This window comes from Acomys russatus, chromosome 32 (assembly GCF_903995435.1).
Source record: "Acomys russatus chromosome 32, mAcoRus1.1, whole genome shotgun sequence".
NCBI lineage: Eukaryota > Metazoa > Chordata > Mammalia > Rodentia > Muridae > Acomys > Acomys russatus.
Genome location: NC_067168.1, coordinates 36,719,906 through 36,738,720, shown reverse-complemented (window position 1 = coordinate 36,738,720; position 18,815 = coordinate 36,719,906). Strand labels below are relative to the sequence as shown.

At 47.3% G+C, this 18,815-nt stretch overlaps 1 protein-coding gene across 1 annotated transcript; it reads left to right on the top strand.

Moving 5' to 3' along the window:
* The first annotated feature begins 3,116 nt into the window (after positions 1-3,116).
* Positions 3,117-3,710, top strand: Fam240a (family with sequence similarity 240 member A). Its single transcript, XM_051140395.1, is given in 2 exon segments — positions 3,117-3,265; positions 3,548-3,710. Coding segments are annotated over 2 exon segments (306 nt in total). The 5' UTR covers positions 3,117-3,122.
* Positions 3,711-18,815: the final 15,105 nt, after the last annotated feature.

Genomic DNA, 18,815 nt, shown 5'->3' with positions numbered 1-18,815 from the left:
CTGACATATTGCCACAAGTGGAAAAATTCCACATCATGAAACTGTTTCATGCGTAAAATCTTCTAAAATGTTGTCTAAAATTGTATCCGTGCTATGTGCATAAGGCGTGCACCGAACATAAACCGAATTTCATGCTTAGAATTGGGAAAGCATCCCATTATGCATATGTAAATATTTTTTAAAAATCTTTAACCATTTCTGGTCCAGAGCATTTTTGGTAAGGTACTCAAAACTTTGTAAGTTGCAATGCACTGTAAATCTATGACCAAACTGAACTGGAGAGAAATATTGATAAGAAAAGTGTGAGCCACAAATTTTGTTTTTTTTGTTTTTTGAGACAAGGTTCTCTGTGTAGCCCTGGCAGTCCTGGACTTGCTTTGTAGACCAAGCTGGCCTTGAACTCATAGAGATCCACCTGCCTCTGCCTACAGAGTGCTGGGATTACAGATGTGTGCCACCTCACCTGGTAGCTTTTTTTTTTTTTTTTTTTTTTTAAAGCAAAATCTCACTATGTAGCTCTGGTTATCCTGGAACTTACTATGTAGACCAGGCTGGTCTCAAACTCCCAGAGATCCATCTGTCTTTGCCTCTTGAGTACTGAGATTAAAGAAAGGTATATACCATTATGCCTGCAAGAATATTTTAAATTAAATAATTTTTTTTTTTTTTTTTTTTTTTTTTTTTTTTTGGTTTTTTGAGACAGGGTTTCTCTGTGTAGCCTTGGCTGGCCTTGAACTCACAGCCTACCTCTGCCTCCCGAGTGCTGGGATTAAAGGTATGCGCCACCACGCCCGACTAGAATAGTTTTAAGATTTTTGTTTTATTTACTTACTTAATTTTGGCTTTTAAAGACAGGGTTTCTCTGTGTAGCCCTGGCTGTCTTGAAACTCTCTGTGGAGGCTGGCCTCAGAGATTTACCTCCTGAGTGCTGGGATTAAAGGCATGTACCACCACTGGCCCTAAAGATATTTTAAAATTTCATATCTGTGTGAATGTGTGTATGTGCATGTGAGGACAGATGTCTTTGAGGTCCAGATTCCCTGGACCTGGAGTTACAGGCAGTTGTGAGCTGCCCAACAAGGGTGCTAGGAACTGAGCTGGGGTCTTCTGGAAGAGCAGTAGGTGCTCTTGACAACTGAGCCATTATTTCAGCCCTCAGAGAATTTTTGTAACAAGTACTGGGTACATCATCTCAGTGGAAATAGAGGTGTGGAGGGCATGTCTGCTTTCAAGCTTCTCTCTCTCTCTCTCTCTCTCTCTCTCTCTCTCTCTCTCTCTCTCTCTCAAAAAGATTGATTTATTAATTATACAGCATTCTGCTTGCATGTAGGCCTGCATAACAAAAGAGAACACCAGATCTCATTATAGATGGTTGTGAGTCACCATGTGGTTTCTGGGAATTGAACTCAGGACCTCTGGAAGAGCAAGCAGTGTTCTTAACCACTGAGCCATCTCTCCAGCCCTGCTCCTCTCTCCCTTTTACCCCACTCAACCATCATGGTCACTGTCTGTGAGAGAATCATGGCCCAGATTTCTATGTTGAATCACGATGACCCCTCAACACTCCCTGCTGTGTGACATCATCACCCAGCCAGCACATCCTTACCTCTGTCTGTACTGCTGGACGATGCTCCCCAAGGCCTCTTCTCTGGCTTACCCCAGGGGCACACAGACACAAGGCACAGGCGGGGAGCCTCCACTGATACCTCTTCTTCTTCGCTCACTACCTAGGGCTGACCATGCCAGATCCCCTAAGAGCCGATCGGTCCACGCTGATTCTCTGTTGGAGAATCCTAGCATCCTTGTCCCCTCTGCTCTGGCCATGGCTGATCCCAGGCTGCCTCCAGCAGTGCGGTAGTCCTTCTCCCTGAACCCCACTCTCACTCTGCACGTGTTGCACAGAGATAGTCTGCGCACCCCTGATTTCATCCACACACACATGGGCAGCCCTTCTTACTGCCTTTATCATAAGACCCAAATTCGCCAGGCGTGGTGGCGCACGTCTTTAATCCCAGCACTTGGGAGAGGCAGAGGCAGGTGGATCACTGCAAGGTCAAGGCCAGTCTGGTCTACAGAGTGAGTACAGGACAGCCAAGACTACACAGAGAAACCCTATCTCAAAAACAAAAACAAACAAACAAACAAACCAAACCAAAAAAAAAAACCCCCCACAAAACCAAAAAACCCAAATTCCTCTAGATTGGCATCTCCCACACATGATTTCTTGGGGAACTCCAGAAAACAGAAACAGCTGCTTCCTTGCTTAGGTGAGACAGGGTCTTTCCGGAAGCCCTGACTGGATTCTCTGTATAACCCAGATTGGCTTTGAACACACTTGCCATTTTAGTTGTGTCTCGATGCTGAACCTATTGAGCTCTGGGAGTTGGGCAGGTGTGTGTGTGTGTGTGTGTGTGTGTGTGTGTGTGTGTGTGTAAAAGGTGATCCCAGCACTACAGAGGCAGAATTGAATGGATCTTTATGAATTTGAGGACAGCCTTTTCTACACAGCAGGTTTCAGACCACCCTGAGCCACAGGGTGGTTCCCTGTCTTTAAGGGAGGGGTGGGGAAAAAGTGAGCATTACGGCCTGCTAGCATTACAATTTTGTATATGGTGCCTATGTGTGTACAGAACAGCTTGCTGTTGGATGTGTCAAACCCAGAGATCATTCATTGGCCCTCGAGCAGAAGTCTTGAACTTTCAGAACCGTGAGGCTGTTCTTCATAGGTTATCACCTGTGACCCAGGTGGTTTCTGACACTGCTCCAACAGAAAGGTCATGCCAGGCTCATGCGGGTGCCCCAAGCCCACAGCTCTGCCGGTGGTCCTAACTGCTAAAGAACTCTGCTTCTCCTTCCAGTAAGGACGAATGGCAGATATTTTCTCCAGGCCCAGGGCTCACAGCAATCCTGCCCAGGTACATTCTGCTCTCTCCACACTTGGACCTTCTATCTTTGGTTCTTGCTGTACGTTGACAAGGGATGCCCTCCAAAGGCGAGGTGACTCTGTTTCTCTGGCTGGCTAGGGTCCTAAGAAAAGAGCAGAGTCTCGATTCAAATGGACCCCGCAGAATCCAAGACCTCAAGTTCGGGAGGGCTTCAGTGCCTCTTTTCTTTTTCAGGGGATGAACAATCAGTACGTCCGCCGAGAGGTCTTCTGTGGGAACACCTGCCACGACCTCAAGCGCTTTTGGGAGAGAGAGATCCGCAAGCAGACGTGCTATCGCGAGTCCGAGGAGCACCGCCTGGGAAGGAGTGCCCTGAGAAAGTACATAGCCCCGCGTCTGTTTTAACCCATTTAGAAAAGATTTATGTATTTTGTTTGTTTGTTTTATGTGTATGTATGTCTTGCCTGTACGTCTGTGCATCATGTGCTTGCAGCGCCCTGGAGGCCAGAAGAAGGTGTTGGGTTCTCTGGAACTGGAATTAGAGACTGTTGTTAGCTGCCATGTGTCAGAGCCGCTCGTAACTCCAGCTCCAGGATTTAACAACACCTCTGGCCTCCTTGAGTACCAGAGCCACCCCCATCTGTGCGCGTCTCTACTTTCAGACTCAGGGAAGAATGGAAGCAGAGGCTAGAGAGAAAGCTGAGGCTGCGGAACAACCCCGATGAGGTGGAAACGCCGCGGACAAACGTCAGCTGAGCCCTTCCCGCTTCCCTGACCCCCCAGAGGACACAAAGCAAGGAGGTCACTCTGCTAGAAGCCAGCTAGATCCTAAGTCCGCCGCTGCAGCCCGCCCTTGACCAACGCCCCACCCCGTAGTGACTATTTGCCAAGTCTCCGCATGGAGGCCAGGCTATTGTTCCAAATGTCTCTCTCTCTCTCTGGATGAGCTTGTTTAAAATCAAGGGCTCAGACATTGTGTTTTGTTTTCATATAATTTTCCTCTAGTTTTAAAATACACGTATTTTAAAGTATGTGCACACTGAAAGGGATTCCGATCTCTCTAGCCTTTCTTTAAACATTACATGGTATTTCACCCAGGAAACAGAATTAAATGCAATCTTTTCTCACATTTCCCTTTGAAGAGAAAAACAATGCACCCATCTGCAGAAACAAAAGCAGCGCCAGTAGTCATAAAAGAAGGTTCCCAAAGAACCGGTCTCTGTGTGAATTTAAGTAGCCTTTTAAAAAGTGTGTTTATCAATAACATGTGGGGATGATTTTAATAAAATTCAGTCATTTGCCGTTCTATGAGTGGGCTCTCCATTGCATGCGTTTAGTTGAATCTCCATGAGTTTGCATTGGTTAGCTTCCAGTCTGTTAGCTCATCAAAACTGATGTCAGGTGGACGGGTGGTGGTGGAGCACGCCTTTAATCCCAGCACTCGGGCGGCAGAGGCAGGCGGATCGCTGTGAGTTCGAGGCCAGCCTGGTCTACAAAGTGAGTTCAGGACAGTCGAGGCCACAAAGAGAAACCCTGTCTCGAAAAAACAAAACAAAACAAAACAAAACAAACACCAAACTGATGTCAGGCCGTACCAAGAGTATTCAGCACACAGATTTTGGGCTTTGAAATGGCGTTGTCACTCCATTTCTCAGGTCCAGAAGCATCAAGGGTCACTGCCATTGAGAATGCAATGGCGAGCCAGGTTCGGTGACACACGCCTGTAACCCCAGCACTCAGGGAGGCAGAGGCAGGTGGATCTCTGTGAGTTTGAGGCCAGCCTGGTCTACAAAAATTTTCCCCCAATAGAAGAAGAGAGCAGAGATATTCATCATTGTTGTACACACCGCCTATAAGGGCTTTAAACACAAGGATAATTCAACTGGTAAACGTAAAAGTAGTTCCCTGATCACATACACATGTATTGCTATTGTCATTACACTTTAAAATATTTATTTTCATTTTAAGTTATGTGTATGCATGGGTATCTGTATAGGGGTATGCGCACTTGTATCTAGGTGAGGGTGTGTGCATGTGTGTCTGTGTGTGGGGTGTGCGTATCTGTGGGGGTATGTGCATGTGTATCTATCTGTATGAGGGTATGTGCACGTGTGTCTGTGCATGGGGGAGTGCATGTGTATCTGTGCGAGAGTGTGTATATGAGTGCATGCGCCTGCAGGCGCCTGTGACAGCTGTCCAGTGCTTGGAAGCTGGAGTTACAGGTGGATGTGAACCGGTTCCAGGTGTTGGGAAGCGAACTCAGGTCTTCAGCAAGAGCAGTGTGTACTATTAGCCACTGAGCCATCTCTCCAGCCCCAACTGTTAACTCCTTTTTATGGACAAGAAAACTGAGGCTCAGAAAAGTGATGGGAGTATAAAACTGAGTGGAGAAAGAGCCAAGATTCAATACCAGTTTTAACCTCAAAGCACATCCTCATCTCAAATCGTGTTTCTAGTTAATTAACGATTTGTGCTCAGTGGTAATGTATTTTAATCAAATATTAAAATCCATGTATAAGATGAGTGTTTATATGCTAAAATCACATTAATTAAAAATACCTTCATCGGGGGCTGGAGAGATGCCTCAGAGGTTAAGAGCACTGACTGCTCTTCCAAAGGTCCTGAGTTCAATTCCCAGCAACCACGTGTGGCTCATAACCATCTACAATGAGATTTGGCGCCCTCTTCTGGTGGGCACCTACATGCGAACAGAATATGTATAAATAATAAATAAATATTTTAAAAAATACCTTCATCTGGGAATGGTGGCGCACACCTATAATACCAGCACTCTTAGAGGCAGAAGCAGAGGCAGGCTAAATTGCTGGAGTTCAAGGCCAGCCTGGTCTATGAAGTGAGCCCAGGACAGCCAAGGCTACAGAGAAACCCTGTCTCAAAACCCCCAAAACAAACAAACAAACAAACAAACAAAATGAACAAAAGAAAAGAAAAGAAAAAAGAAATGCTTCAGTGGATTTTGACTTGAAGAGTTGCACTGTGAATAGTTGCTCATGCCGGGCACCAGGTCCTCGCTGTGAGCCTCTTTTGGGAGGGGTTGGAACCTTTGGGATAGTGGCATAGCTAGCTAGAGTGAGCCATTTGCTGAAAGTGACAGAGGGAGGTCATACCTGCTTCCAGCCTGAGCTTTGAACTTCCTCGTGCGTGCGCCCCTCCATCCCCCCCAAAGAATGTGGACAAGCGGTGCCATAGGTTGCCACCACTACAAACTAAGCAGAACACCACCCCACCCCCACTCCACCCCAGAAGAACACCACCCCCACCCCGACCCCACCCGCCCCAGCCAGGAGCCGCCTCTGACAGGGGCTTTGCCACAGCACACAGAAAAGCAGTAGTCCGATGTTAGTAAGAGTTGGCACAGGGCAACCACAGCAAGTTCAACTGCTTTTCCAAATCCAGGAATCCTGTCTCCCTGGTGGACTCCATGTGCCCCTCCCTCTCCTCTTCTATTTTCTCATTTATATTGCTTTTGTTTAAATGGTAGACATATCAGTGGTGTGAACAGTGTTGAAAATAACTGAAAGCCGGGCGGTGGTGGTACATGCCTTTGATCCCAGCACTCGGAAGGCAGGGGCAGGCAGATCTCTGTGGCTTTGAGGCCAGCCTGGTCTATAAAGCAAGACTTAGTGGTATACAACTGCCATCCTAGCACATAAGAGGTCCTAGCACATAGGAGGTAAAGGCAGGAGGATCAGTAGTTTAAGGACATGCTGACTGTATAGAAAGCCCAAGGTCTGCCAGGGCTACCTGAAATTCTGTTTTGATTGCTTTTAACAGTAATAAAAGTTCATCATCCTTATTATAAATTGTAATAAAATCTTCTATTTGCCTGATGTAATAGCTGTCTTGGAGGCTTCCTGCTAAATAAGCTCACCCTTTCTGGCTCTTTCTGAACTCTGGCTGGCTGGTTCAACTGAACTGTACTGGCTCAAACTCCTCTCCAAGCTGACTGACTCAATCTGGATTCTCACTGGATTGCTCTGCTTGGCCTCAAACTAACGCTGGCAATTTGTTCTAATCTTCTTGTTCCCTGTTCCCTGGCTTCAACTTCTTCTGCACTCGCTAACTAGCTCACAATCTCAACTCTCCTGCACTCATTCAACTGAACTGCCCCAAACTCAGCTCCATGCAACCAAACTGATCTGAGCCATTACTGCACCTGCCTCTCAACTGACTCCCCACTGACCAGCAGATGATTGACCCCAACAACTCAACTCTACTATCCCGTCTTCTCTACCGAACACTCTATTGTGCTCTACTCTTCTGCACTATTCGTAAGTAGCTTCTCTTTCCTGTCTGTTCTCATGAGAGTTGGGTGTATCCTATCTCTGACACATTCTTTCAAATCTTTCTCTGATTCATCAATTTGTCTGTCCCTCAATTAGATGTCATTGTCTATTCCAGCCAGGGGGGATTAAAGGTGTATACTAGGGGCATGTCTGTAGTCCAGCCAGATCACACAGACCGAGAAGGTCTTTGGATGTGATCCATTATCAGAGCAGCCATGCTGATGGACTAAAATTCCTCTACAATAAAACCTGCTTGACTTATAAGAAATTTCAGTCTCACACACACAGTTAAAAAAAAAAAAAAAAAAAGATTTATTTATTTATTATGTATACAATATCCTGCCTGCATATGTACCTGCCCGCCAGATGAGAACACCAGATCTCATTATAGTTGGCTATGAGCCACCATGTGGTTGCTGGGAATTGAGCAGCCAGTGCTCTTAAGCTCTGAGCCCCTTCCACACTCTTATACGTTTATCTACTACTCATGGGAATGCAAACTGGTCCAGTCATAAAAATTCCTTTAAAAAAACCCATAAAACATAAAATTACCATACAAACGACCCAATCAAACTACCCCTAGGTATATACCCGAAGGACTAAGTCAACATACCACAGAGATACTCGCATATACATTTATTGCAAAACTCCTCACCTACCCATGGAGTCTGCCTAGGTGCCCATCAACAGATGCACGAATAAAGGACATATATTGTATACACACAATAGGATTTTATTTAGTCACAAAGAACAAAACTATATTGTTTGCAACAAAAAGGTTGGGAGGCTGGAAAGATGGCTGAGCAGCTAAGAGCACTTGCAGAGGACCCTGGTTCAGTTCCCAGCGTGCACATGGTGACTCACCACTACTTGTAACTCCAGTTATAGGAAATCCGAGCCCTCTTCTGACATCTTGAGACACCAGACATGCACATGGTACACAGATATCCAGGAAAAACACTCATACATATGAACTAAAGAAATAAATCTTTAAAAAGTTATGCTGTTTGCTAGAAAAATGGATGCGATTGGATACCATTATATTAGTGGGGAAAAATAGATTAAAAAAGAAAAATATTATGTTTTCTCTCATGTGTGGACTTGAGATTGTGTGCAGGTACATAATACGCCCCCTTCATCTTTGCCTGTCTCTCTCTGTCTCTCCCTCTCTTTCCGTATGTGTGTGTTCACCTAACACATAAATGGTCAATTTGAGCTGTAAATAGAGCCCTAGTAGATGAAGTAGCTTCCATGTCAAGCTTAGTCTACCCTGCCCCCATTGATGTGGTGCCCTCACAGAGATCTGAACAGTCCTAGCTGGTGATGCCGGAAACCTTGATACCCTGGTGATGAGCTATTGATGTTCCTTTTGTTTGCTGTGTGCAAAAGTAACTGAGTTAACATGTCTTGTTGGGGGGTTGGTCTGGCTGCAGACTCACATACCCCAAAATGTTTGCAACCTTGCCTAAAAACTTATTCCTGTTTGACCAATTAAAACGCCAACACACCTGGGCAGGGCAAATGGGATAGGCATGGCTAAGATTCCTGGGCTTGTGGAATGGAGAGAATCTTGGGAAAGGAAGCAATCAGAGACTAGGAGAGGATCTTGGGGAGGAGACAGAGAGGAAGAGAAGGAAGGAGGTTGCCACCATGGATGAGGTGGAGAAAGAAGCACATGGCTGGTGAGGATGGAGAATTTGGCCCAGATGAAGAACATTAGCAAGTATTTGGGATTATGGATGGGAGGTAACTCGATTGAAATTATTAGAAACAGATGGCATGGGATTAAGGCAGGGAGATATGTGAGATAGTTTAGGGCATTAATATCTTCCCTGCCCAGGTGAACCAAGGCTATTTTAAAATATAACAGGTGTCTGCGTTTTTATTGATTGATAGCAGTTTAGAAAGTACCACCATAATAATAGTTAGCCTAATAATAAATACTTATCAGGCCCTACTGCTAAATTAACCACAACAGTGCTTAGTGGATGTGATAGCCAGCTTTGGGAGGCCTTGAGCAATCCAACAAGAAAGGGACATGAAAAGAAGATTGAAGCTATAGGTATTCAGTCATCTTATGAAAAGAGAAGACAAACTGAGCTGGCCGAGGACCCACCACATGGGGCTTTGAGGCTGAATATGGGTCACCACGGCATCTGAAACAGCCCTAGGGATGGGAGCAACATTCACGTGATGAGACACAAGACTGATCTGTTGGGCAAATGAATGGAAGGTTTGCATACAGCACAGCACTGTGTCTTATGAGAGCCTCCTCCATAATACCCCCATTCAGATCAGGCTCAGGGGCCTGAATGACACCACTGAGAGAGTTTCCTCTCTCTTAGCAGAGAGCCAGCTTAGCACTAAGTTAGTCAACATCAAGCAGGCTGCAGTCCATGGCTGTGCTTTAGAAGGTCCTTTTATAAGGTCACTTCCTGACCAGGAAGCTTTCATAATTCTCCAAACGCTTCCCATTGGCTTATGGAATGAAGAAGGTCATAGGATGTGGGGCCTCTAGAACCTTCCCACAGTGTGTCCACTGCAGCGGTGCCTACCTAAGGCCAGTGCCACATGTGCCTGGCCACTTTTCTGCTTGGAGTTTTCCCTAATAAATATGATTTCTACTCCATGGTGACGGGTTGTGGTGATGGGTGGTCCAAGCCCTGTGTTCTTGACAACTGGTTCCATTCCATAGGCTATTGTGAGGGCAGCTCCCAAATGGGGGTTTATTTATCAAGAGGTTGGAGTAGCTGGGATGTTAGATGTCAGGTGTGTCATGGGGTATCAGCAGCAAGGTCGGCCATAGCAGGAAGGAAAAGGTGGGTTGCTGGGTAAGAACTGGAAGTGTTCCAGAGAGACAGGGTTGGGGAGGCAGTGGCCAGTGAGAGTTGAGATGGAAGAAATGCACTTCCTGACACAGTCTGTATCTTTTGAAGTTACTGGTCATACAAACACCCATGGAACAATCACCTGGAACAAAGGCGATCAAGCCTCCACTCAAAAGAGATACAGAAAATGGTGGCTGATGGAAACTGTTTCCTACAGTGTCCACCCCTTGTTTCTATGCAGTCTTATGTAGGCATCTGTTGTTTTTTCTGTTATTTTATTGGGTTCCTATGTTTACCACCCTTATTCATCCCAATCCCTTCCAACCTCCCCCCAATGGTAGGTAGGTGAGAAAGAAGGTTAGAGGGGAGAGGGGATGTAGACCTCTTTAGGCTACTTCTTGTTGATTAGAGGTTGGATTCCTTGGGGCAGGGGAATCCAATCTTCGTTGTCAGGGTATCTACAATTTCTTCTCACCAAACAGCAACAAGAGCATCCAGGAGCAGCAGCCTTCTTTTCAGAGCACCTCCGGTCTCTCTCGTGGCTCTCCCATTTATGCCCTTTCGAGAATTCCCAGAATTAAAATAAACTATCTGCAACTGTCAAAAATTACACTCACCTGCTAGTGCATGAGGCAAATCATAATCACCTGCTGTGAAGCAGCCTCTTATCCTACACCTGGGATTAAAACAAAAACATTCACATAACCGTTTTGTTGTTGTTTGTTGTTGTTGTTGTTGTTTTGGTTTTTCAAGACAGGGTTTCTCTGTATAGCCCTGGCTGTCTTGGACTCACTTTGTAGACCAGGCTGGCCTTGAACTCACAGCGATCCACCTGCCTCTGCCTCCCCAGTGCTGGGATTAAGGGTGTGCACCATCACATCCGGCTAAAAGAAAACATTTAATTGGGGCTGGCTTACAGTTTCCGAGGCTTGGTCCATTACTGTCATGGCAGGAAGCATGGTGGCATGCAGGCAGACCTGGTGCTGGAGAAGGAGCTGAGAGTTCTCCATCTTGATCTTCAGAAGCAGAAGGAGACTGAGCCACACTGGGTGTAGCTTGAGCATTTGAGACCTCAAAGCTCACCCTCACAGTGACACACTTCCTCCAACAAAGCCACACCAACACCAACAAGGCCACACTTCCTAATGGTATCACTCCCTATGGGCCAAGCATTCAAACACATGAGTTACAGCTGCTATTCCTATTCAAACCATCACGTATACTGTTTGACCTTTGGTGACATTCCCCTGAGGTCACTCTGATATAAGTGACTGACAGACGTCAGCACAATATTTTAAAAAGAACTGAGTCAACTACGAGCAGTTCTTGAAGCAGTAAAGACAGCATCCATGTTCCAGAACAAACCTCATTGGCTTTCGAGGCCAGCTTTAGAAAGCCATCTAGGTCAGTCTGTTTTGACCATTTCTCCTGGTCAGAGAGATCCTGCAGGAAGGACTCAGTCAGTGAACTAGACCACCCTGAATATCTTCTAGCACCAGGGACAGATTTCATACTGCTGATAAATGCCATTTCATTCTACCTTATAGTTTATGCATTTTTCCCAAGTGAATGATGTGCGTATTTGCTGTCATTGTCCAACTATAGAGCACACTTATTATCTTATGTTTACTTTTTTTGTTTCTGGTTTCTTTTCTTTTAGTCTGGTTGTTTGAAGCAGGGTCTTACCTTATGCTTGAGGTCAGTCTCAAATTCAGGATCCTCCTTCCTCAGTCTCCTGAGTACTGAAATTAATGGCATCAAACCTGGGTCTTACGTTTCTTTGGATTTATTTTATTTAATCAACTCATTTGGGGGGATGCATAGGGTCTCAGTATGTAACTGTGGCTGGCCTGGAACTCACTATGTGGACCAGGCTAGCCTCCCGAGTGCTGAGACTAAAAGTGTGTAACACCATATCTTTGGTGTCTCCCATATCTGTCTCTCAGTTTTTATTTTTACCCAGACCTGGGAGAGCATACATGGAGTCTTCCTGAGCCTGTGCTTTCCATTCGCACCAAGGCATTTGACAAGAACACAGTAGTTACAGCCAACTCAGTAACATCATGATTTGCTGATTGCATTGCTTTAGTGTAATATTTTAAATTATGTCTATGGGAATAATCTTGAAATCCATTGGTAGATACTTAACCTCCAGTAACATGAATCATGAATCTACTCAGAAAGAAAGACAAACTCTCTCTCTCTCTCTCTCTCTCTCTCTCTCTCTCTCTCTCTCTCTCTCTCTCCCCTCCTCACGCCGTGTGTGTGTGTGTGTGTGTGTGTGTGTGTGTGTGTGTGTGTGTGTGTGTTTCGGCCTCGATGCTGTCCATTTGTCCATTGAGCAGATCAACAGAAACCTGACATGTCTCTAGGACATCACATCCTGCCATACCAAATGCAAGCTGAGAATTTCCCTGCAGGGGAGCAAGAGGCCCCTCTGGAGGTGAAGGAGTAAAATCCCAACTGTGGTGAAGTTCAAAAAGGTTCAGCAAGTGGGCTATCGAGGCCCTGTCTCAACACTTCCATCTCGATAGATGATAGATACATACATAGATAGATAGATAGATGATAAAATAGGTGATAGATAGATAAATAGATGATATATAGATAAAATATATTGATGATAGATTAAATAGAAGATAGATAGATAGATAGATAGATAGATAGATAGATAGATGATAGATGCAGTTCTGTGGTGCTGTGGATGAGAGACCCTGCACCCTCCAACCCTGAAGGGACAGACTAGGCGTGTCTTACTTACAGCCACTTAATTAACCAAGGCCACCTGTCCTTGGAGGCTTGACAAGGCTTATGTAAGTTCTAGCTCATTTCCATTCATCTGTTGTCAATATTCATGTCCCTAAGGATACCTGGAGCCTAGAACTGACCACAAGAAAGTGTTTAACCAAGTACTGTGCTGGTGTTCACAGGCAGAGGCATCTGCAGAAGCTTTTCAGCTCTGTCCACAGAAAAAGCACAGACCAATGCTGCGCCAGCTTCAGTTATGGTCGTTGGTTTCTGATCGTGAGTCTGGGTCAGCTGCATGAGCAGAAGGGTACCTAAAGATCTTTAGTAGATTGAAACAGCAGCTCTCGACATCCAAGGCATCTCCTACATGCCTTGGCGGCTCTCTTCTGCCCCTCTCTTCAACCCTGTCCTTAGGGAGCCATGAGAAGCCTAGATCATAGCAAATTTTGTGGTCAGGAAGACTTTGTCCTAGAGGGCAGGACAAGGAGCCACAGGCCAATGGTCTGCGTAAGTGGTTGTAGGCTCTTTTTTTTTTTTTTTTTTCAGGGGCTGTGGGTTTTCGAGACAGGGTGTTTCTCTGTGTAGTCTTGGCTGTCCTAGACTCATTTTGTAGACCAGGCTAGCTAGCCTCGAACTCACAGTGATCTGCCTAGCAGGCTCTTTAAAAAAAAAAAAAAAAAAGATTTACTGATTTATTTTTATGTATGCAATGTTCTACCTGCATGTACAACTGTAGGCCAGAAGAGGGCATCAGATCAGATCACAGATGGTTGTGAGCCACCATGTGGTTGCTGGGATCTGAACTCAGGACTTTTGGAAGAGTAGGTGACACTCTTAACCACTGAGCCATCGCTCCAGCCCATCCCTGGCCTCTCTCATTGACTGCACACCACTCTAAGGTAGGAGGAAGAACGGAGCCATCACGTCCAACCTCAGGTCACCAGTAGTACTCTGGACCGAGGCCCTCCCGGAGTCACAGGACTCCCTCCCTCCTGCCCAAGACAAGCACCGCATTATGCCACCCTGGCTGCCTTGAGCACTTTTGTTGTTACTGATCTTCAGGAAGAAGGAAGGAGGCGGAAGGAGGGACACAGAAGCGTCTGGGGCAACAGCTTCAGGTTTTCACTGGATAGAGCTGGTGCAAAGTGTGGGTCAAATCCCTGGGGATGAGGTAGTGACTAAGGCAGCCAAGATCCTCCTCTGGGGAAAAAAAAAAAAAAGATCCTCCTCTGCCCTCCCCTGCAAAGGGCAGGAAATTGAGATGCACCAGTAAAGACAAAACACACACACATGACAGGATGCAGGCAGGGGCAGTGGGCCCTGGGGGAGCGGGCTCTTGCAGGAAAAGCAGTGGAATCAGGAAACCTGCAGGACACAAAGGAGACTGTCCTGGGACAATCAGGGGTCAGCAGATGCAGGAAGGCACACTAGAACAGGTGGCAAGACTAGCCTGAAGAAAGCAAGGCAGAAGTCATAAAGACTGAGTGGACATAGACTCAGAGCAACTCTGTGGGCCAAGGTAAAGGGGCTGGATTTGAATCCAGGTGTTTGGAAACTGTTAGAGGCCTTTCCAAAGCCCCCTCCTGCTGCTGTGTAGACAGTTGGCTGCAGTGGGGGGCAGAAGAGGCCACAGGAAGAGCAGGAGGGGCTGACTGGGGTCCATTTGAGAGTGACCATGACCTGGATAAAGGGTGCCCTTTGACATGGAGAGACGCTGATGTGCCCAAGACAAGGTGGACAAGATCATAATGAAGTTGGGGGCGGGGACAGAAGGAAGCACAGACCACTCAGAACTTCTGGGAGCACTTTCTGGGTCTGTCAGGGATGAAGAGATGCTGGGTTCTCAAGGAGAAAGGACAGTGATGTCCAATCTCTCTTTGCAAACTAGGAATGGAAAATGTGACACCGTGGGAACCTTGCATATCTCCACATAGACCGTTTAGGTAAGGCCCCTTTACAGTTCAGTTTTGTTGGTCCAGTGTTCAACAATACCCCCTGGAGTGAGAGGAGAGATGCTGGGTAAGGCCTTAGTGTCCAACTTCATAGTTTCAGCCGACAGGAGACCTTTCTAATACACGTACATATACCACCGCCAGCCTCAGAGCCTCCCCCACCATCATCATCACCATCACCTCAACCGCCACCACTGCCACTGTCACCACCTCCATCCCATCATCATCATCACAGCCTTAATCACCACCATCACCACTGAAGGTTTTGCTTGAGGCTGTAAAATTGCCTGGCCGTAACTTGGAAGCTGCCCTTCAGTGGCTAGATAGCCCTCTCTGCCCGTGCTACGACCTGGTTCCCCAATTTGAATCATACAGTGGGACTGGGACATTGGGCACTCATGCGTGCCTCACTGCAGCTAGTGTTTGCTACTTTGTGGGTTCCTTACTTTCTTCTGCTCTTCTCCATCTTTTTAATGTCCTAACACTAGATAGGAGAGAGAGGGAGGGAGGAAGGTAGATGAGAAAGGGGGTGGAGTTATCCTTAGACCACTCCTGCTGATTAGGGGTGTTTATTGCTATGTTGTTCATATAGGTTGTTTATACAGGGAAGGTGTTTATTGTGTACTATTTCTCCCAGTATCTGTGTTCAGAGGTGTGAGTCTGCGGGGGGACACCCCAATAAACTGATTCAGAGGGCTGTCCATTACCAGCACAGTGGGAAGCATGGTGGCAGGTAGGCATGGTGTGGAAGAGGAAGCTTGGAGTTTTCCACATCTGGATCCACAGGCAGCAGGGCAGAGCGAGGGCCTCGCTTGGGCTACCGAAAACTTTGAAAGCCCACCTCCAGTGACAGACTTCCTCCAGCAAGGTCACACCTACTGGTCCTTTCAAATAGTGCCACTCCCTGGAGATGAAGCATTCAAATCCATGGGCCCATGGTGGGGGGGTGGGTGGGCAGAGGGGGCATCCTTATTCAACCCATCATAACATTGGGCTTGACAAACTGTCACCAGTGAAACTATACCTTTTCGGAGAAAAGACAGAACAGGCCACACCGCCTGCCTGCAGAGTTGACAGCTATGAGAGGAGGGAAGCAGGGTCCTCCCCCATATCCCCTGCGGAGAAGTGTTTGCAGGCTGCACAGCAAAGTAGAACTGGAGCTAGCCATCTGAGCCTTGCCCCTCATGACAGCGAGCATCCCTGGGCTCCAGAGGATCTCCCCTGAAAGAGGTCTGTTCAACTCCTTAGGCTCCTTGCAAACACCACGGCCCCCAAGAAAGCCTGGGCCTGACTCACAGATAGTAGTGTGGGCTGGCACCTGTCAATGGCCCAAACCACACAGAGACAAACATTATGGCAGCAAATGGCAAAAGCCCGTTCTCTGGTGACGCCACACAGGGATGCTGTGGAAAAAGGAGCCTTTGGCAATGAATGTCAGTGGAAGCATCAAGATGCATGCCCAAGTAAGGACCACAGCCATCTGAATACACTATCATGCCCAGGTAAGGAGCACAGCCATCTGAATACACTGTCAAGTCCAGGTAAGGACCACAGCCATCTGAATACACTGTCACACTGGCATGGCAAAACCCAGCACACAAAGCCCGGGGACCATGGTAAATGTGCCCAAATACCAGACTCACAGTTGATGACAAAGGAGCACTAGATGCATAGCCCAACTCTACCCAGTTCTGGCAAACAGACTTTGTGGACCCTTTGCCCTCCCCGGAGTCCCCTGGCCATGGCACACAATACATACCCTTTCTAGGAATGACACAATTCCCACTTACAGAGTGGAAGTAAGCTCCATATTCTGATGTCACTGCTTCTGAACAGGGCCTTGCCCCTCCTGTAGCTAAGAGCTCCATCAGCGGGCAGCCATCTGGGGATTTGAACATGGTGTGCTCCCGGTTCACCCACAGGCAGGAAATGGGGTGTGGGGTCTCAACATGGCTCACTCAGAAAAAATACTTGTGCAAGCATGAGGACCGCCCCCCCCCCCCAGGACTTAAAAACACTGGGCATAGACCTGCATGCCTGTGGCCAGAGGCCTGGGGAGGCAGTGACAAGGGAGTCCCTTTGGCTTGCTGGTGAGCCAGTCTAGGCGAATCAGTGAGGCCCAGGTTCAAGGAGGGACTCTGCTTCAAAAAATAAGGTAGAGCATAACTGGGGACGACACCAGATATTAACTATTTATTGCCTTTGTGTGTGCACATATGCATATGCAAACACACACATGCCCACACATAAAGATGAAATGTATTTATTAAAAGTTCTGAATAAATAAGTAAACTGGTTGTTGCCATCCCCCTCCCCCCCAGAAAAGTAGGGGGACAACAACAAAACCATTATGAGGCAGGAGGGGGAATGAAAAGGGCCCAGCGTAGATCTAAGAGGCTTTAACCATGTCTCATCTTTCTGTCTTCCCTTCTGACTCCAGGCCTACCTTCCAGGAGGCTATGAAGGGAGGCACAGTGACATCTGGCCTGATGGTGTTCCTATGGCTTGGCTATACCTGCAGGATGGAGACTGTACCCTAAGGTACCAATGATAACGCAGACTCCTAAGGCTGCCCTCTTGCATGGCTCACATGTCAAAAACAGGAGGTGTTCTAGGCTTGACAGCTATCACCTATAAAAGAATCCATCTGGGAAAGGTCGTCTTCATCAGTCTCCCAAAGCACCAAATGCAGGTGGCTCACTTCCACTGTTAGTCAGCTTCCTTCCTGCATCCCCCTCACACATTGGTTTTGTCTTTTTTGTTTTTGTTTTTTAAGATTTAATTTTATGTATATAACCTGCTGCCTGCATGTGTTCCTGACCACCAGAACAAAGCACCAGATCTCATTATAGATGGTTTTGATCCAACATGTGGTTGTTGGGAATTGAACTCAGGACCTTTGGAAGAGCAGCCAGTGCTCTTAACCTCTGAGCCATCTCTCCAGCACACTTGTCTTAAGGGTCTGCTACAGCCCTGGCTGCTCCTGGAACCTACCAGGGCACTATGGAAACCTTGTGGACCCACAAGGACCAGAGGCCCACGGTCAGTGTCAGGAGCAGGAGGGTAGGTGGCAGGGTTTTGTCACAGCTGAACGGTGTCACAGGCCTCTGTCAGTTTGACCCTTCCAAAGACCCTCTGTGGACACAAGTTCCCGGTGGAACTCAAACCCAGGCCCTACGTTCTCGATGAGACATCTGGCGAGTCCAGCCAGACAACACCTCTGTTTGCGTTCTCCGGAGATGGCAGTGCAGGGGAACCACTAGCTTGTTTCACACAGTGCTCCACACTTGGAGGGGCTCTGATGATGGCCCTCCATGAGGCTTCCAGGGACCTCAGCCCTGGCCTTGAGTGTGTAGCTTTCTCAGCGTCTCCCTTGGCTCTTCCCACACAGGCTGGATTGGTGGGAGGCATCCCTGGAACAGTGACCCAGAGCCCATCACTGTGATCAGACTTACTTATGGTCCTGGGCCAAGGAGGGTCATCTGCTAGGACACTAGCAAGCCTCCAATATCCCTGCAGTCCCTCCCACAGAGAGGCTGTAATGTGTCTCAGGTCTGTCATTTATGGGCGACCTGCATTCTGCTGGCACACAAGGCCGGGTAAATGACTACTGATGTTCGCATCCCGTGCCTTTGCAAAGGGCAGGGCCTGCCAGAGGCAAGTGGGCAGCTCGGCACGGACCTGAGGTTTTCCTGCCATAGGGTCCTCCTGAGAGGCCAGCTCAAGGCCAGCTTAGGAGGAAACAGGACCCCAGGGAGATACTCTCGGGAAAGGGAAACAAACAAGAGACTTCTGCAGCTTGGGACCTTCTAGCAGGGAGGAGGGAAACATAAATGAGACAAACAGTGATGTGAAAATTTCCATTTCAGTCCAAAGAACGGAATGACGCCCGCTCTCGGGGAAGGGCCGCAGAGCTCAGTGAACTGGACTGGAGGAATGTTGGACACCATCTTCACCATCGTGCAGCGTGCAGCCCCGAGACCGAGGGCTACCGAGTAAAGGCTGAGGTGGAGCGAAGCCAGGGCTCCTCACCTAATGTGGCACAATTCTGGGGAAAGGGTTATCAGAGCCCAGACCAGAGGCCAACGAGCAGCA